This window comes from Cloeon dipterum, chromosome 4 (genome assembly GCF_949628265.1).
Source record: "Cloeon dipterum chromosome 4, ieCloDipt1.1, whole genome shotgun sequence".
NCBI classification, from domain to species: Eukaryota; Metazoa; Arthropoda; class Insecta; order Ephemeroptera; family Baetidae; genus Cloeon; species Cloeon dipterum.
In genome coordinates this window covers 27,350,936-27,365,114 of record NC_088789.1, presented here as the reverse complement: position 1 = coordinate 27,365,114, position 14,179 = coordinate 27,350,936, and the positions used below count along the sequence as shown (strand labels likewise).

At 47.0% G+C, this 14,179-nt stretch overlaps 1 protein-coding gene across 2 annotated transcripts in view; it reads right to left on the bottom strand.

Moving 5' to 3' along the window:
• The window catches only part of LOC135941803 (centrosomal and chromosomal factor-like), a 37,517-nt gene extending 23,755 nt beyond the window's left edge, over window positions 1–13,762 (bottom strand). Inside the window, exon 1 of one of the 2 annotated variants that reach the window (XM_065487537.1) lies at window positions 12,933–13,762. In XM_065487537.1, the coding sequence (XP_065343609.1) occupies window positions 12,933–13,653 (721 nt within the window). In that variant the 5' untranslated portion in view covers window positions 13,654–13,762. The remainder of the gene's footprint in view (window positions 1–12,932) is intronic. The other variant, XM_065487538.1, reaches the window with a different exon arrangement.
• Window positions 13,763–14,179: the final 417 nt, after the last annotated feature.

The window sequence follows — 14,179 nt, the reverse complement described above, 5'->3', positions numbered from 1 at the left end:
ACACGTTAAATTTATCATGAAAAATAACGCAAGGTTGCTGCACGGCTGATAACATTGCAACCGACTTTTATACTGAGAATTACATGCATATATATATATGCGATTTAGTCGCAGTTCAAGCGGAGAATGAGAGCTGCGTAAATTGGCATGCTTGTGCAATATCACGGGTTTTATTACGCAGATTACGAGTATGCGCGGAAAAGACCTTCGGGATGCTTACGCGGAAAAGTGTATTGGAAATTCCTGGAACAGGCGTCAGTGGGAATATTCCTACGCGGTGGTATTTTGTTCCCCGCTGTAATATGAGATGAGGAAACGCGATTGCAGAAATGTTATATATACGATACGAGAACGAAATGAAAACGTCAAAAATGGAAAGTAAAAATTCACTGCGGTGTTTGGCGGAGACGGAATAAAACGAGAATGTTCTCAGCGGGTAAAGAGTGGCAGAAAGACAAAGAGCAAGCCAAGAGGCGCTTTCTCAACGACGGAATAATTCATGCACGCGCAAAAAGCCGACCACGGAGTGCCGAGCAAGAGGGGAATTAATTCAGAGAACATTTTCATGAATAACTTTTTCTGCCTAACTGATTAGTCGTGGCTGGAAGCGAAACAATGCTCTCGCAATGTTAATAACACACACACACATCTATCCGCGGCGCGGAGAACTTTTCCGCGCACGCGGTTATCGCGGTGCACGCGAAATTACACGCCGGCGAGCAGCAGGCTTCGCCAGCCCGCATGCACACACACACAGCACCTGCCGTCGGCGGCGGTAATTGCGCCAATTAGCCGCGGAATTACTATTTAATAAGTAATGAGCCTGCCGGGCGACGACAATAACGCAATAATTGCGTTTCGACTTAATGGCCGCACTCGAAACCGGCCGAGATTTTTATCAATATCATCGGTTTGAAGAGCCCCGGCGATTTTCTGCAGCGCCCTTGGCACAATGAATCAGCAGCCGAACACTGTTATTAAAAACGAGTGCTCCGAGTCAAGAACATATTTTTGCAGCACACCGTAGAACGTTTTGCATAACTTGAAAAATTCAAATGAGCTTCCACGTATTTTTTATATAGGATAGTCTTGTTTATGGATGAGTAATAATCAGTATAATCGGTTTTTAGGCAGCTTTAGATTCATGGGATTAAGATAATTATATGAATGATATTTGGGCCAGTGAAATTTAATTCATTTCATGCCACATTAATAGGAAACAAGAACTTCTCGGTTGAAGGAACTGCTTTTTAAAAAAAAAAGGTTTTTGTGTGTGACCGTGAGAAGTTAAAATAGCAGCTGAACTTTAGATTTTCACGGCGTTTGGACGGTTTTAGCCTGTTTCAATTTAACTGGAAAGAAAATCCCTTTAAATCGATTAGTTTTAGCTGTGGTTCGGGATGCTTAGATGGATACAAACTATAGCCAATTTGTTATAACATTTGTCTGGCTGGGGATAAAAGAAACGTGGAGTAAAGTTTCTTTAAAATGCGGGCGGAACAAAGGCGCATATAATAACAACAGCAAAAGCAGCAGCAGCAGGCGTTTGAAACACGCTCGCTCGGCGCCGCTTTTCATGGGGGTGCAAATATTTAAATGGAAATGCATGTGTGACAGGCGGGCAGGCGCGCGTGAATATGGATGACGGGAGGAAAACAAGCACAATGGGGGCCACATCATGTGATAACAGTTGAAATATTATGCGGAAAAACAGGCGCATGATGGCATGTATGTGTGCCTAGGCTGCGATGTCGCGTCACTCGCACTGCGCAGTGCATGCACACCAATACAAAGCGCGTCAATTGCCATTCGCAAAAATGTAGGGCCTCGTGGCTGCGTGCCTCGACTCGTAAACACTTTTTTATGCAAACTGGCTCGAAACTTGGAGATTTTTGGCGTGAAGAGCGCGAGAGGCATAAATTTGTGCGCCGCGCGCCGGTCTTAAAAGTTTCTGCCAGCCGCTTTTTAATGAACTCATTAAACGTCTGCATTCCTGCTGCTTTATGCGAGCAGGTTGTAAATAAGGATTTAGGGGGATAATTTCATTTGTTGTTGTTGTTTGTTCAACCCCCCTGACTGTGTTGCTGGAAAAATGCGGAAAGGAGCAGCCGACCTACGCGCAGAATTTTTCAGCGCGTGTGCGTCATAAGTTTTGACTTTTATTAAAGTTGCGGGCGTGGAATGCGAATTTTTCGCAGCAACAGACCAGCAAAGGGGGCTTTGCCCTCTGCGGCTCGAGAGAAAGGAAATTCGCGGAAAATTATTGCCGACGCTGCACGAGCGAGCAGCAACCGATGCATAATTAATCAGCGCATTTTCGCTCGATTGAGCCATTTCAAAAAACCAATTTTCTCTGCAGCAACCACGTCAGCAGAAAGTTGCCAAGGGAGTTGCACAAAGCCTTCGCGGAGTGAGCAAGCGATGCGGTTTCAAAATGTACACTATTACTGGGACTTTTGCAACTTGTTAGCAAAAAACGACGTGGTAACACTGCCATCAGCGAGTTTGCACGACAAAATGAAAAAATATGAAGTTGATTTCTGCTCGATCAATATCATTTATTTGGTTCTGCACGGGAAATGATTGGAAAGATTCGCTCAATCATCGCCCCGCTATATTAAGAGATTAAAATTTATCACATGGAGCAACTAAAAGTCACCGTCTGATTCAATTATCAAAGCTTTTGACATTAATTTCAGCACACTTTTATCTGCGTCACGTATGGATGGTTAACAAGGTCTCAAAGGTGTGCCGACGTCTTGAGTATCCATATCTGCCTCTCTGGATCGACAATTGGATCCTTGAGAGTTTTTAAATTCCGAAATTGATTGATGTCGCTCAATCAGACGATAACGCTAAACCCAAAACATGCTCTCGGGATCGGGCGGAGAGTGCTGTTTGTTGTTTGTGCTGGTGCGAGCGGTGTTCGTTTTCGTCCCGAGAGCTGATATATAGAATAATAGACACTTACTCAGTCGCACGGTCAAATTGAACAGTTTTTTTGTTACTAAAATGTGATATATATGGCCGCGTGGTGTGTATTATCAAGATGGAGAAATAACAAGCAGTCAATTAAAGCGCTTCTCGAACGCGCTCCGTGATTAGATTAGGATCTGGCCGCCGCGCTCATTCATAACATGCACGCTGCGGCACAAACACACAAAAACACTGCCGCCGTTGGCTAATGAGGTCGTTGAGCGAGCGAAAACACATACACACACGCGCATATCTCAAATTGTATAATTTACGGCCGCTGGTTAATTATTTACCGGCTTGATAGGGCGTCGAATCCTATTCTTTCTTTCAGCGCAAGTGCAAAAGATACGCGCCGTGCATTGTGTGTGTATTATGGTGCGTGCGATAGAGCGGCGGTGACGTCAGTGGTGCTCTCAATGTGCAAGTGTCAGCTGCCGCGCCAGCCGGGCATCGATCTCAGACCCAGAGTCTCGTCCTCTCTCTCTCTCTCTCTCTCTCTCTCTCTCTCTCTCTCTCTCTCTCTCTCTCTCTCTCTCTCTCTCTCTCTCTCTCTCTCTCTCTCTCTCTCTCTCGCCGCCGCCGCCCCGCCAAGGCACGAATAATAAAGAAGCGACAGATGAAAAATGCATGCGCCTCTCATGCATTAACCTCTATTTATGCCGCGACCACCAGTCGTTCACTTGCAGACGAACACTCACATCACACACATGTATGCAGGCAGACGAACGACGACGCAACGACGCCGATTCCATTTTTCACACCAGTGGCCGCCGTCAAGCAGTAAAATCGTGTTTGCTTTTTACTACGCTGCGCTGCAGACGCCACAGGGGATGGTGCCGAGGGGAGAGTCGTCGTGATAAAAGGGATCCGCAGCTTTTCAGAAAACGGTTGAAAAATGTAGCCATTCAGAATGCGGATTTTTATGGCATTCTATTCAATTGAAAGAGTTGACGCTGTTCTTCTGTTCCCGCACCACTGTCGGATTTGAAAGCTATAGAATCAGCTTAATATACGAGACAATTGAATTTAGCATTAATAGCTGGAGGGAATTTAATTAACATGATTCGGCTGTTCAGTTTGCATGTACGTAAGGGACTCGTGCGTCAGAGCAAAAGCCAATTTTCAAGCTAGAATGGCGCTAATGCGTCCCAAAATAGATATATTATCAATGGCATTCATGCGCAATTGCATTTTGTGCGCGTACAAAGCAACCCCCATTCATTCGACCACCCCCAGGCACCAGCTGCTGCTGAAGGGAAGAGATTTTGAACGTCCCCGTGCTTTCTTCTCGGTATTGATTAAGGATTGAAAGCGCCGGCTGAGCGCTGCCGAGAGCACAGCGCACACCGCACGTGTTTCAAGGTTCGCTTTTCGCGTTCTGCTATTCTTGCGCGTCAAAGGGACGATGATTATTTATTCTGAGAATGAGCCTACGAAATTGTAAAAGGTATATTTATGAGTCATGACAAACAAGGTGTATGTAAAAGCAGATTCGTGCTAGTACACTGCGTGCCCTTCCCGGTCCTCAGACAGGGATAAAAAGCAAAAAAAACACGACTTTAAAAAACGGGGACATTTGAAAAGCTTTGTTGGACTCATCATTGTTGCAGACAGCAAGACAACATTGTGTAAAAAAAAAACATTACAACGGTGTTGGGGCAAAGAGGGATCCATTTCTCTTGTTTTGAATTTCGAAGGATCTCTTTTCAAATGTAAACAACAATATTCGTCACATTTTCTTAACAAGGGTGAGCGGTTATTTTCGTACCGTACCACCAAAATCTTGAAAATATGTTGTAAAAAAATTAATATTTATGGTTCAGGTTCGAATTCAGACACAAATAGATGGTATAAATCAAATTTTGCTTGCTAAACTACCATAAAAATTAACTTTTAGTGAGCAATTTAAATTTGCCAGCACGCATTACACTGAATTAGCATGAGCAAAACAAGAAATTACTCAGAGCAGCTGCCTGGCAACCGAGAAATGCGTGTTACATAACTATTTTATTTTATATTATGCTGCGAGAGATATTCGTTCCGAAAATTTCTTGACTGTCCTACAAATTCCGCGGAGGCCTTTTTACGACTATATCGCGCAAACAACCTCGTCGTTTTCCAGAAAGGGAAAATTATCATCAACGACGCCTGCCAGCCAGCAGCGGCGACGACTGCAAATTGGCTGACCAAAAATGAGCACTGCCCAAATTTCCTGCTGCGTGCCGCACACATATGCGTGACTCGTAATCGGCCGGGCAAAAATCCTATTTTCGCCCGCTCTCTCGCTCGCTGCAGCATTTCTTTTCAACTTTTCTGTTCTGTCCGCCGTGCATAATCTGCTTAAGAAGCCTTATCACTCCTTGACCGGGCCGAATTCCTGCCGGCCATAAACGTAAATGACACAGTTTGGCCGTCGCCGCCGGGCGGAATAGCGTCATAAAACTCGACATTATCCTCCGTCACACTTACACACGCGTATACCATGGCATTAGCATTATATAAAAAAGCAGCTTCTGCATCATGACATACAAGAGCATGTATACGCTTGGAAAATGACCCTTTCAATCAGAATCAGTCCCAAAAGCCGATCACCGAACCTTATTCAGCAAAATGTATATAAAAGGTTTTGGTGCAATGGGGTAAGTAGCACCTCTTCTATAGAATTAACTGTTTCCAAATCGCTATAGGGAGTCAACCAGGAGCCGGAGGCAGCTTTTGGGCGCGCTTAATTTATATTTTCACTATTTAAGCGATGGCATTTTTAGCAGGAAGGTTATTAAAAAAATTTCTCGGCTCGCGGAATTCGGCGAAGCAGCAGGCTAATTAACTCGGCGGTTGAGGGCATGCACAATGACCCCCACGCACACGCCGCTCGGTCATTTGCATTAGCAACGGGCTGGACATAAATTTGCACTTAAGTCAGTCAAAATGGGCGTGGAGGGTATTCCGTCGGTTGTAATTCAAGGCTCAGCTGATAAGGCAGCTTCTTTCAGCAGCAGCAGCAATTCCCTGTGCGTGTTTTTCTCATTCGCCGCGTCTCTTTTCCTGACAGCCAGCCTCCCAGTCAGCCGCGAGGATTAACGAAAAGTATAAACGGCGAAACGTCAGCCAGCCGGAGTTAAGTCTGACGGCGGCAATATCTTTACGACGGACGGCTGCTGTGATGGGAAGTGACACAAGTGTGCAATTGAATTGGGGATTGCTTTTGCTGCACCGCCTGGCCTATAATAAAATTTGGTGCGAAACGCGAGCTTTTTATTGCAGGGCCGCCCGCGCTGAAGCCTTAAGAACTAGCACAAACAGATAAAGTGCGCCGCAGCGCGGGCGAATCTTTCGAAACGAGTGCTTCTATTAGAATTTCCTCTCTGCGTGCTCTATGGCGTTGAAAAAATAAGAAAAATAAAAATGACAATTCTCCGAGTCCGAAATGTGAGAATGTTTTCCACTCCCTGCGCTCTTATATTGGGGCATATTTGAGCAACTCCCATATATAGACAAATTTATGGCAGTTCTATTATCAAAACGAAGGTTTTCAACACAAGTGGTGGTGGCAAAAGAACCGGAGAGGAAAACGGAGGCGACACGGAAACTAAAAGCCTCGTGATATTTCACAATTTGTGACATTTTACCACTTATCATCGCTTTTTAATTATATAGCACACGCTCGCACCCGGGAGGCCGTAAATTCCGCCTAATGGCATTTTGGAAAACGAGGCAATTAGCATTTCGCCTTGATGAGAATGGAAGGCCTCGACCCTTCTTGCGCGAGGGGGGCAATCACCCCTGCCTCTCAATTGGCGCAATTGAGATCTGCAGCAGGCGCGCGTGCAGCGAGCGAGCGAGCGAGCGAGAGAAAAAGCGCCGTGGGACGGATTTCGCAAGTGGGAAGGTCAGCGGGCGGGCGGGCCGGCGAGCAAGATGCGATCGAGCAGCGTATGTAGGGCGTTGGCCTCAGCTGTTTTTAAAGGCACACTACACTGCATTGATCCGTGGCGTCAGCGAGGAAGATGAAGGCGCCGCTTCAGAGCAGCAGCAGCAGCCTCACAATGGCTCGCCGTGTGTTGAGGTGCAGCAGCAGCAGCAGCGGCGGCAGCAGCACGTTCTCCCCAACGACCACGGCTGTTTCGCCAGCTATTTGCTCAAGTAATGCCAGCCTTTAATGCCGCGACCAACCAGCAAGCAAGCAACCACTCCTCGACGCCCGTCAATATTGACCGGCCAAATAAAGGTGCAGCACACACACTATATGGCACTCTCTGGAAATAAATTTCTGCCCGAAAAAAAGCATTCCCAATTAAACACGACCGATCGGTGTAATGCAAACAGTCGTATAGATGATTTTGCATTTCGGAAGGTCAGTGGTTGCGTGACCTTGACCTTTGGCGCACAGCACTGCCGGCCAATCGAAGTAGGCCGATGCATTCTTCGCGCACCGTGAGTGTGTGAGTGAAGTGAAAGAGGCCCTTGAATGGCGCACACATTAGAACCAGTATACACACATACATTTATGCATATGTGTGTGTGTCTGATGAGAGCGTGCAATTATAAGCGACGAGCGTCTGCCAGCGTGAATGTAGCGTGCTGGGCTCTTGCAGCTGCTCTCGCAGCGAGTCGAGGGCACTGATCCGCGAAAGACAAGGTGACCATATATATAAAACACGAGCCTTCTAGGAATGCAATTTATTGCTAGAAACCTGATTCGACTTGTTTGGTTTTCGGCTCATGTTTGCAGCAGATATACCAAGGTGGTTGTGTTGCAGAAAACAAGATGAGTTTAGAGACAACATAGAAGGTCTCTTTTGCCCTCGCTGTCAGTCTGCAGCACGTTAAAAACTCATTATTCTTTCCCAACCAATAGAGCGTATTTATAGCGGATCGATAATCGCTATTTTGAATTTTCTGCTCTTAAAATATAAAATGACATCACTTTTATTGGTCTGAAAACCCAGACGAAATAAAAACAAGAGTTCGCTTTTGAAAAGAGTTTCGCAAAATTGCACGCAAAAGGACAAACATTCGAGGACCACGTCGCGTAACGAAAATAAATTACAGAACGCGCGCGCACACCTTTCGCCTACGTTATTCAAGCCATTATAACCATATTTCAGGTTTCTTTGTCGCCACCGCTCTAATAAAAACAAGCGCAAAAGAGAGCGCGACAGACGGGAAAACAAGCAGCGAATAAAGCCGACTCGTGTTTGTTGCTTCGCGCAGGAGGAGTTATTTCGGCGGCGTCGGGGCCGAGGAGCGTGTGCGTGTGCGTCTTGTATATTCTTGACAGCAGGTGCACCGACCGACACGGCGGCAGCATCCGCGGAAATTAAAAATCGGCGCCCGATTCAATTAGCCGGGGAGGCGGAGGACACGGAATGTGTTCGTTCGTTCGCTCGCCAGGTATACGGACGAAATAACAAGCAGGCACAAAGGATGAATGCCCCATTGTTAGCCGTGCATATGACATCACGGCATTGTTCTTTGGGCGCTGACGTAACAATGGCATTAGCAAGTACTTGGCTTTACGCGGAATCAGCAATCACGTTCAATATTTTTCAGACTATTTGTGCGGCGACAGACGCGTGGTGAAATCAATTGTATAAGGGTGCGACACGCGTCAAGGTCTGTGTCTATTATTGGGTTTACATTTTGAGGGTTTAAAATCCCCTGCAGGGATGCGGCTGTATTATTGTCCAGAAAATTGAGACATTTAAAAGCTTGTTGACAAGCTGGTGAACACTACCTGCACAAGGGAACAATTGACCGAAAACTGTAACAATTGTGGAAGGATACTGCAGAATCCGTAGGGGACTTGTTTATTATTTTTAAGGGTATTGTTTGTGGCAAAGGTAGCACAAAGCAAACGCGTGGTAAATCACTGGTAAGTGTACCAAGCGAAAGTCTTTGTCGCCTATACATATGAGTCCACCTTCAACTATTTGAGTGGTTATAATCCCCAGGGATGTGGCTTCATTATTGTTCAGAAAATTGAGGTTTTTAAAAGCTTGTTGACTGGCCAGTGAACAGTAGCTGCATAATGGAACAATAGAGCTCCTTTATTTTGACACGAAAACTGTATACTACGGAATCAGTAGGAGACACGTTTATTATTGTTAAGGGTATTATTTGCGGCAACAAACGCGTGGTAAAATCACTGGTAAGAAGTGTGGCACGCGTAAGCCTGTGTCATATATTTATGGGTCCACATTTTGAGTGTTGGTTATAATCCCCAGGGATGCGACTGTATTGTTGTCCAGAAAATTGAGGCATTTAAAAGATTGTTGACAGGCTATACCTGAAAAAGGGGACAATAGAGCGCCTTTTGACAGAGAAACGGTAGTACCCTGGAGAAAGAGGCTTGCCAAAGGTATTTACAATGGAACTGTTTCCATTTCAACCATTCATCTTCTATTTGGTTTATTTTGAAGCCTTTTAGAAAAAATACAAAGCGTCACAGATGAAAAATACAGTGGTAAGCTCGCCAAGACAACATGCACTGCGGATTTCTTTGTCTGCATGGCTTGAACTACGATTCTATTCATTGCGCTGCCGGGACACCTGCATTCATTGTTATAGTTTGAAAATGTGACAAAATGGAGAGAGCCAGCCATGCACTGTGCGTTTTGCGTCAAAAGGAAACGATTATACATAGAAGCTGCCGCAGTTGGCGATAAGAGCGAACAAAAGGGAGGCACGCACAAACACACGCGGGTAATTAAAACTTTATCGCGCGCGCAACTTTTTTTATTCCCGCGTGCATACGAGTAGGAAGACGGCGGCTGCGGCGTTCCTGCCATTAAACCAATTAATCACGAAACGTACACGCTGCAATTATTACAGCTCGGCATTGTGCAGCCAGCAACATAACAACAACAGCAAATTTTTCCTTCCCGCTTCCAGCAGCCCCCGAACGAACGCGAACCCTCGTAATTGCTCATCTTTGCATGGAAATATGATTAATCGTGTGCGCCGCGTAATTAATGGCCCCTAGGATTCTGGCTGCAGAAATTCCCGGCCCGAAAATATCTGCGTGCGTCGCCGTCGTCGTCATTATTATTATGAATCGGCGGCGGCGGCTCCATTCCTTCTTCCCAGCCCCGGAGGGTTTCTTCAGCTGAGCCGCTGAGCGCGCATGTGAGTGTGTGTATGTATTATTATCCCTGCGGGAGGGCACGAAAGCAGGCATCATTTATCTTATTATGTGCCAATGATTCGAATCTTTACAGATGCACGGGCAGATAGATGTGTACACGGGGCCGGGGAGGAAAACATGTTTGTGCTGCTGGCGCAGAGGAAATTATCATTTTTGAGCTAGTTTGCCGCGGCGATGCTTATTTTTTTAAACATGCACGACCGGCCAGGCTGCTTTCAAAAAGTATACGACGACGTCAAGCCAAGCCAAGCCGGCGGAGAAGAAGAAGTTGTTTGTTAGTGAATTAGTAATTAGGAGCGAGCGACCCTCGTGAGTCAAGTGGAAGTAATTTGGAGCGCGCATGACGGGAATTCTCTATCTCGCCATATCGGCGATGCTGAAAATAATGGCATTGCATTATTCACGCTGCGGAGTGCATGCGTGAGATATGCGCATTAGCCCCAATGAGATCAAAGTTAATGCATTTCGTATTGACCGCGTTTCCACGTGTGCACCGGCCACTAATATATGTGCTTCAAAAATGATTAACCCTTTTTGACCTCCCTCGCCGCGCTCTCGGGCGTACGAGGCGTATGAAAAAATGCTCGTGAGCGCTAGGCGGCATTTTAAATTATAACGTGCTCACTTTTTTCGCTTCCTCCGGCCATCTCCCGCTGAGATTCTGGCAACTCGCGGTTAAATCATTATTTAAGTGCACTCTCTTTTGGGGATCTTTCATCAGAGCTGCGGGCTTAATTATCAGTTGGGGGAAATGAAAATCGTTCTAGCCGGCCCTTATTTATTTCCTCAATTTTGGCGGTTGTAACATGGAATTTCGTTTAACGCACGTCACTCTGTGAAAATATGTAGCCACGCCCAAGTCGCTTGCACGGAGAATTAGATTTGAAAAGGAAACGCTGTTTTCGAGCAATTATCTCGCGCTGTACATCCCAGTTGCAAAACTTTGGACAGCGCCGTGCCGAACAAAAAAAAAACAAGATTATAGCTAATAGCTGTTTTTACTTTTTTTTATTTCGGCAAAAAGCACAGTGGGAAACGCACAGCAGTGTGTGTCACACACCGAGCGCTCTAATATCCGCGTCAAGTGCCGCAGTTGCTGGTTGTCAAGTTTCGAGGGCGACGGCGATGCAAAAAGATTTGCGTCACAGCCCTTATTTAGCGAATGCATATACTTATTCACTTGAGTGTGTATATATATGTATGTATATAATAGGGGCAGATATGAAGCACCTTGTGCGTCTGTTTTTGATGGCAGAGGCAGCGCACCCACTTTGCGCACACGAGCATTAATTACGACGGCGGCCGTAATTGCTTTTTACGGCGTTGCTTATGGCGAACAATACGAACACACAGAGCAAAGCGAGTCGAGCACATATATGTATATACAGCGTGGAATTGCCGAGCTGCGTTTCGGCTTCCTGTCGGCCGGTTTGATGCATGCTCTCCATTTTGCACGCGGCGGGTCAAAAACACTTTCAGGGACGTCGACGCAGCAGCAGCAGCAGCCGTCCCCCGCGCAATTAATCCGGCAACAACAACTACACACAACGGCTGCCACTAATTAAAGAGGCAGCTTCTGGAATTCGCCACAGCAATTTAAATATTAATATTCTGCAGCTATTTCGGGGCGAATAAGCGGGCAGCTGCTCTTTTTGCATGGCGCCCCTGCTTCATTTACGCCAGCCGCGCCCGACCATGTTTTATAGACAAGATCACCGGCAGATAACATTTTTTAATTGTTTCTTGGCTGTCGACGCCTTATTTTTAAACTTGAACTTATTATTTTGTAATTGTAAACAGCTCTAAATGTTTTGTTTTGCGGGTAAACAGTGTTAATTGTTGTTTGTTTTTATCGATTTACAATTTTACTGTGGGAACAACACACATTAAACACCGTTTTTAAAAGACAACCTCGAGCAAACAATAATAAAATGGACTGAATTTGCCACTCGTGCGTTGATCACGTCACCCCGGGTAATAATTTAATCGGTGGTCATAATTTTCATCCTAAATGACGAAAGCAATTTGCCCTCTGATAATTGCCCAATGGTGTGTGTTGTGAGTGGAAATTAAATAAATTTATTCATAGAAAAGTGCACGGCCTCAATCTCACGCTGGGTGGAAACGAAAGAGATATTTTTTGTTGTATAGGCACTATATCCACGGTCGGTGCGAGCGAGTGACGTCATTCAATAAGTCAAACGCCAACAACAAGCATGACTGTTTCATCTCTCTTGCGCACATATTTTCGGGCCGACGGCATAATATTCGCTTTGATGCACATGCCAATTACTTTTAAGTGTAATTAACTTTAATTGGTTCCCTTGTGAGTGAGCGCGAGTGGATATGTGCGGCGCCCAGCAGTCGACGAATTTATGGGGCCAACCATGTAAATGAACCTGCGCGGCCGCACCAAACTTCTTCTTTTTTTTACGGATCCGAAGAAGCGATTAATTAAAGAAATAATCCACGCACTGGGGCGGTTTCCCGATCGAATCGGACAGGGGGAATAAAACAACAGTGGAATCTCCCGTCAGATGTTCTTATCAATCAATTTCCATCAGCTTATAAACGCACATTTATTTTTATCGAGGTTTTATTTAATGGAAAAATAAAAACGTCCTCAGGGGAGCCTTTTAGAGTACGTCGTCGCACGTGCGTGGGTCGTTTAAATTAAAAATAGCTGTGCTCGGCGCGTTACGCGGAATCTCTCTCTATCTTTCTCTCTTGGGTTTCCAGGCGCGTAATAACCGCGCGTAATGAGCGCAGGGGGCAATCAACTACATACTGGCGTATATCTACTACTCACCGGTCAGCTTGTTGTCCTGCAGGTGCTGCATCGCGTCCTGCGGCTGCACAGCCTGCATCACAATCGGACTGGCAGAGTCCGTCCACGATAACACTCCACCAATTCCACTGTCGGCCGAGGAGCCCACATGGGCGTAGTCCGGCACCCTGTTCAACCCCAAATCCACCACTGTCGTCGGCTGCTGCTGAATCTGCTTCGCATTCCGACGGCTGCTGCGTCTTCTGAGGGCCGGCGGCTTACAGTAAATTGGCTCGAGGCCCGGCGGCCAGTTAGGCGCGGCCAGGGCTGCCGGCGTGCCGTACGGCTCCCAAATGCTCTGATGCTGTGGTTGCTGTTGTTGTTGGTATCTCTGCTGCAGCTGTTGTTGTTGCTGTTGTTGCTGCTGCTGCTGTTGCTGCTGCAGGGCCGCTGCGGCCGTGGAGCCGCGCGTCCGGCGCGCCGTCGGCTGAGGCTGCTGCTGCTGCTGCGGCAGGTTATTTACAAAGGTGCTCCGGCGCTGCGACTCGGCCCTGCGGTAGTAATAAGGGTGGATCATCAGCAGGGGCTCGCTCTTGCCGGGTGGCCGAGCCTGATTCGGAAGCTCGTATTCGACGCTGCAGTCAACGTGCAGAGGCTTCGAGTAGTCCTTGGCCGTGGGGCCGGTCGACGACCCAGCCCGGGCCACCGGCACGGCCGCCGCCTGGGCCTCGAAGCCCGGGTAGCAGGCCATCGGGGCGGCCATGGTGTTCACAGAGCACTCACAACACCGGACTGCTGAGCGGCGTTTACTCGCGTTCCTCACCACACCGTGCGCTCTCGCAGACTGAAACGCTGGCTGGCCCGACCGACCGAGACACAGGCGCTGAACGTAGCCACTCCTCGCCTCTAGCCAATGGCAGGCGCCGCGCAGCCGATCAGCTGACTGTATAGTAGTCTCGGGGCCGTTCGTCTGGCTGGCTTTACACACGCAAACTCACACGGAACTCACCAGCCAGCCGCCAGCTTGCACCCCAAATGATGAATTGATGAGTGGATTGCTGCTGCCCGCCCGCCAGCCCGGCCTGCCTTTTTCGTTTGTCATTTCGCGATGATTAATTCGCAGCTAGCGGCCTGCCCTCTTCAATTTGGAATAAAGTTTGCTGCTTTTTTGAGTGGAAAATTGATGCCCCTCGGAGCGAAAAACGTGCATCATGTTAATGAACGTGCGCACCGTGTCAAGCTGACTACAGAGCAGCGGAAGACTGGCGACCAAAATAGTATTTTGATGG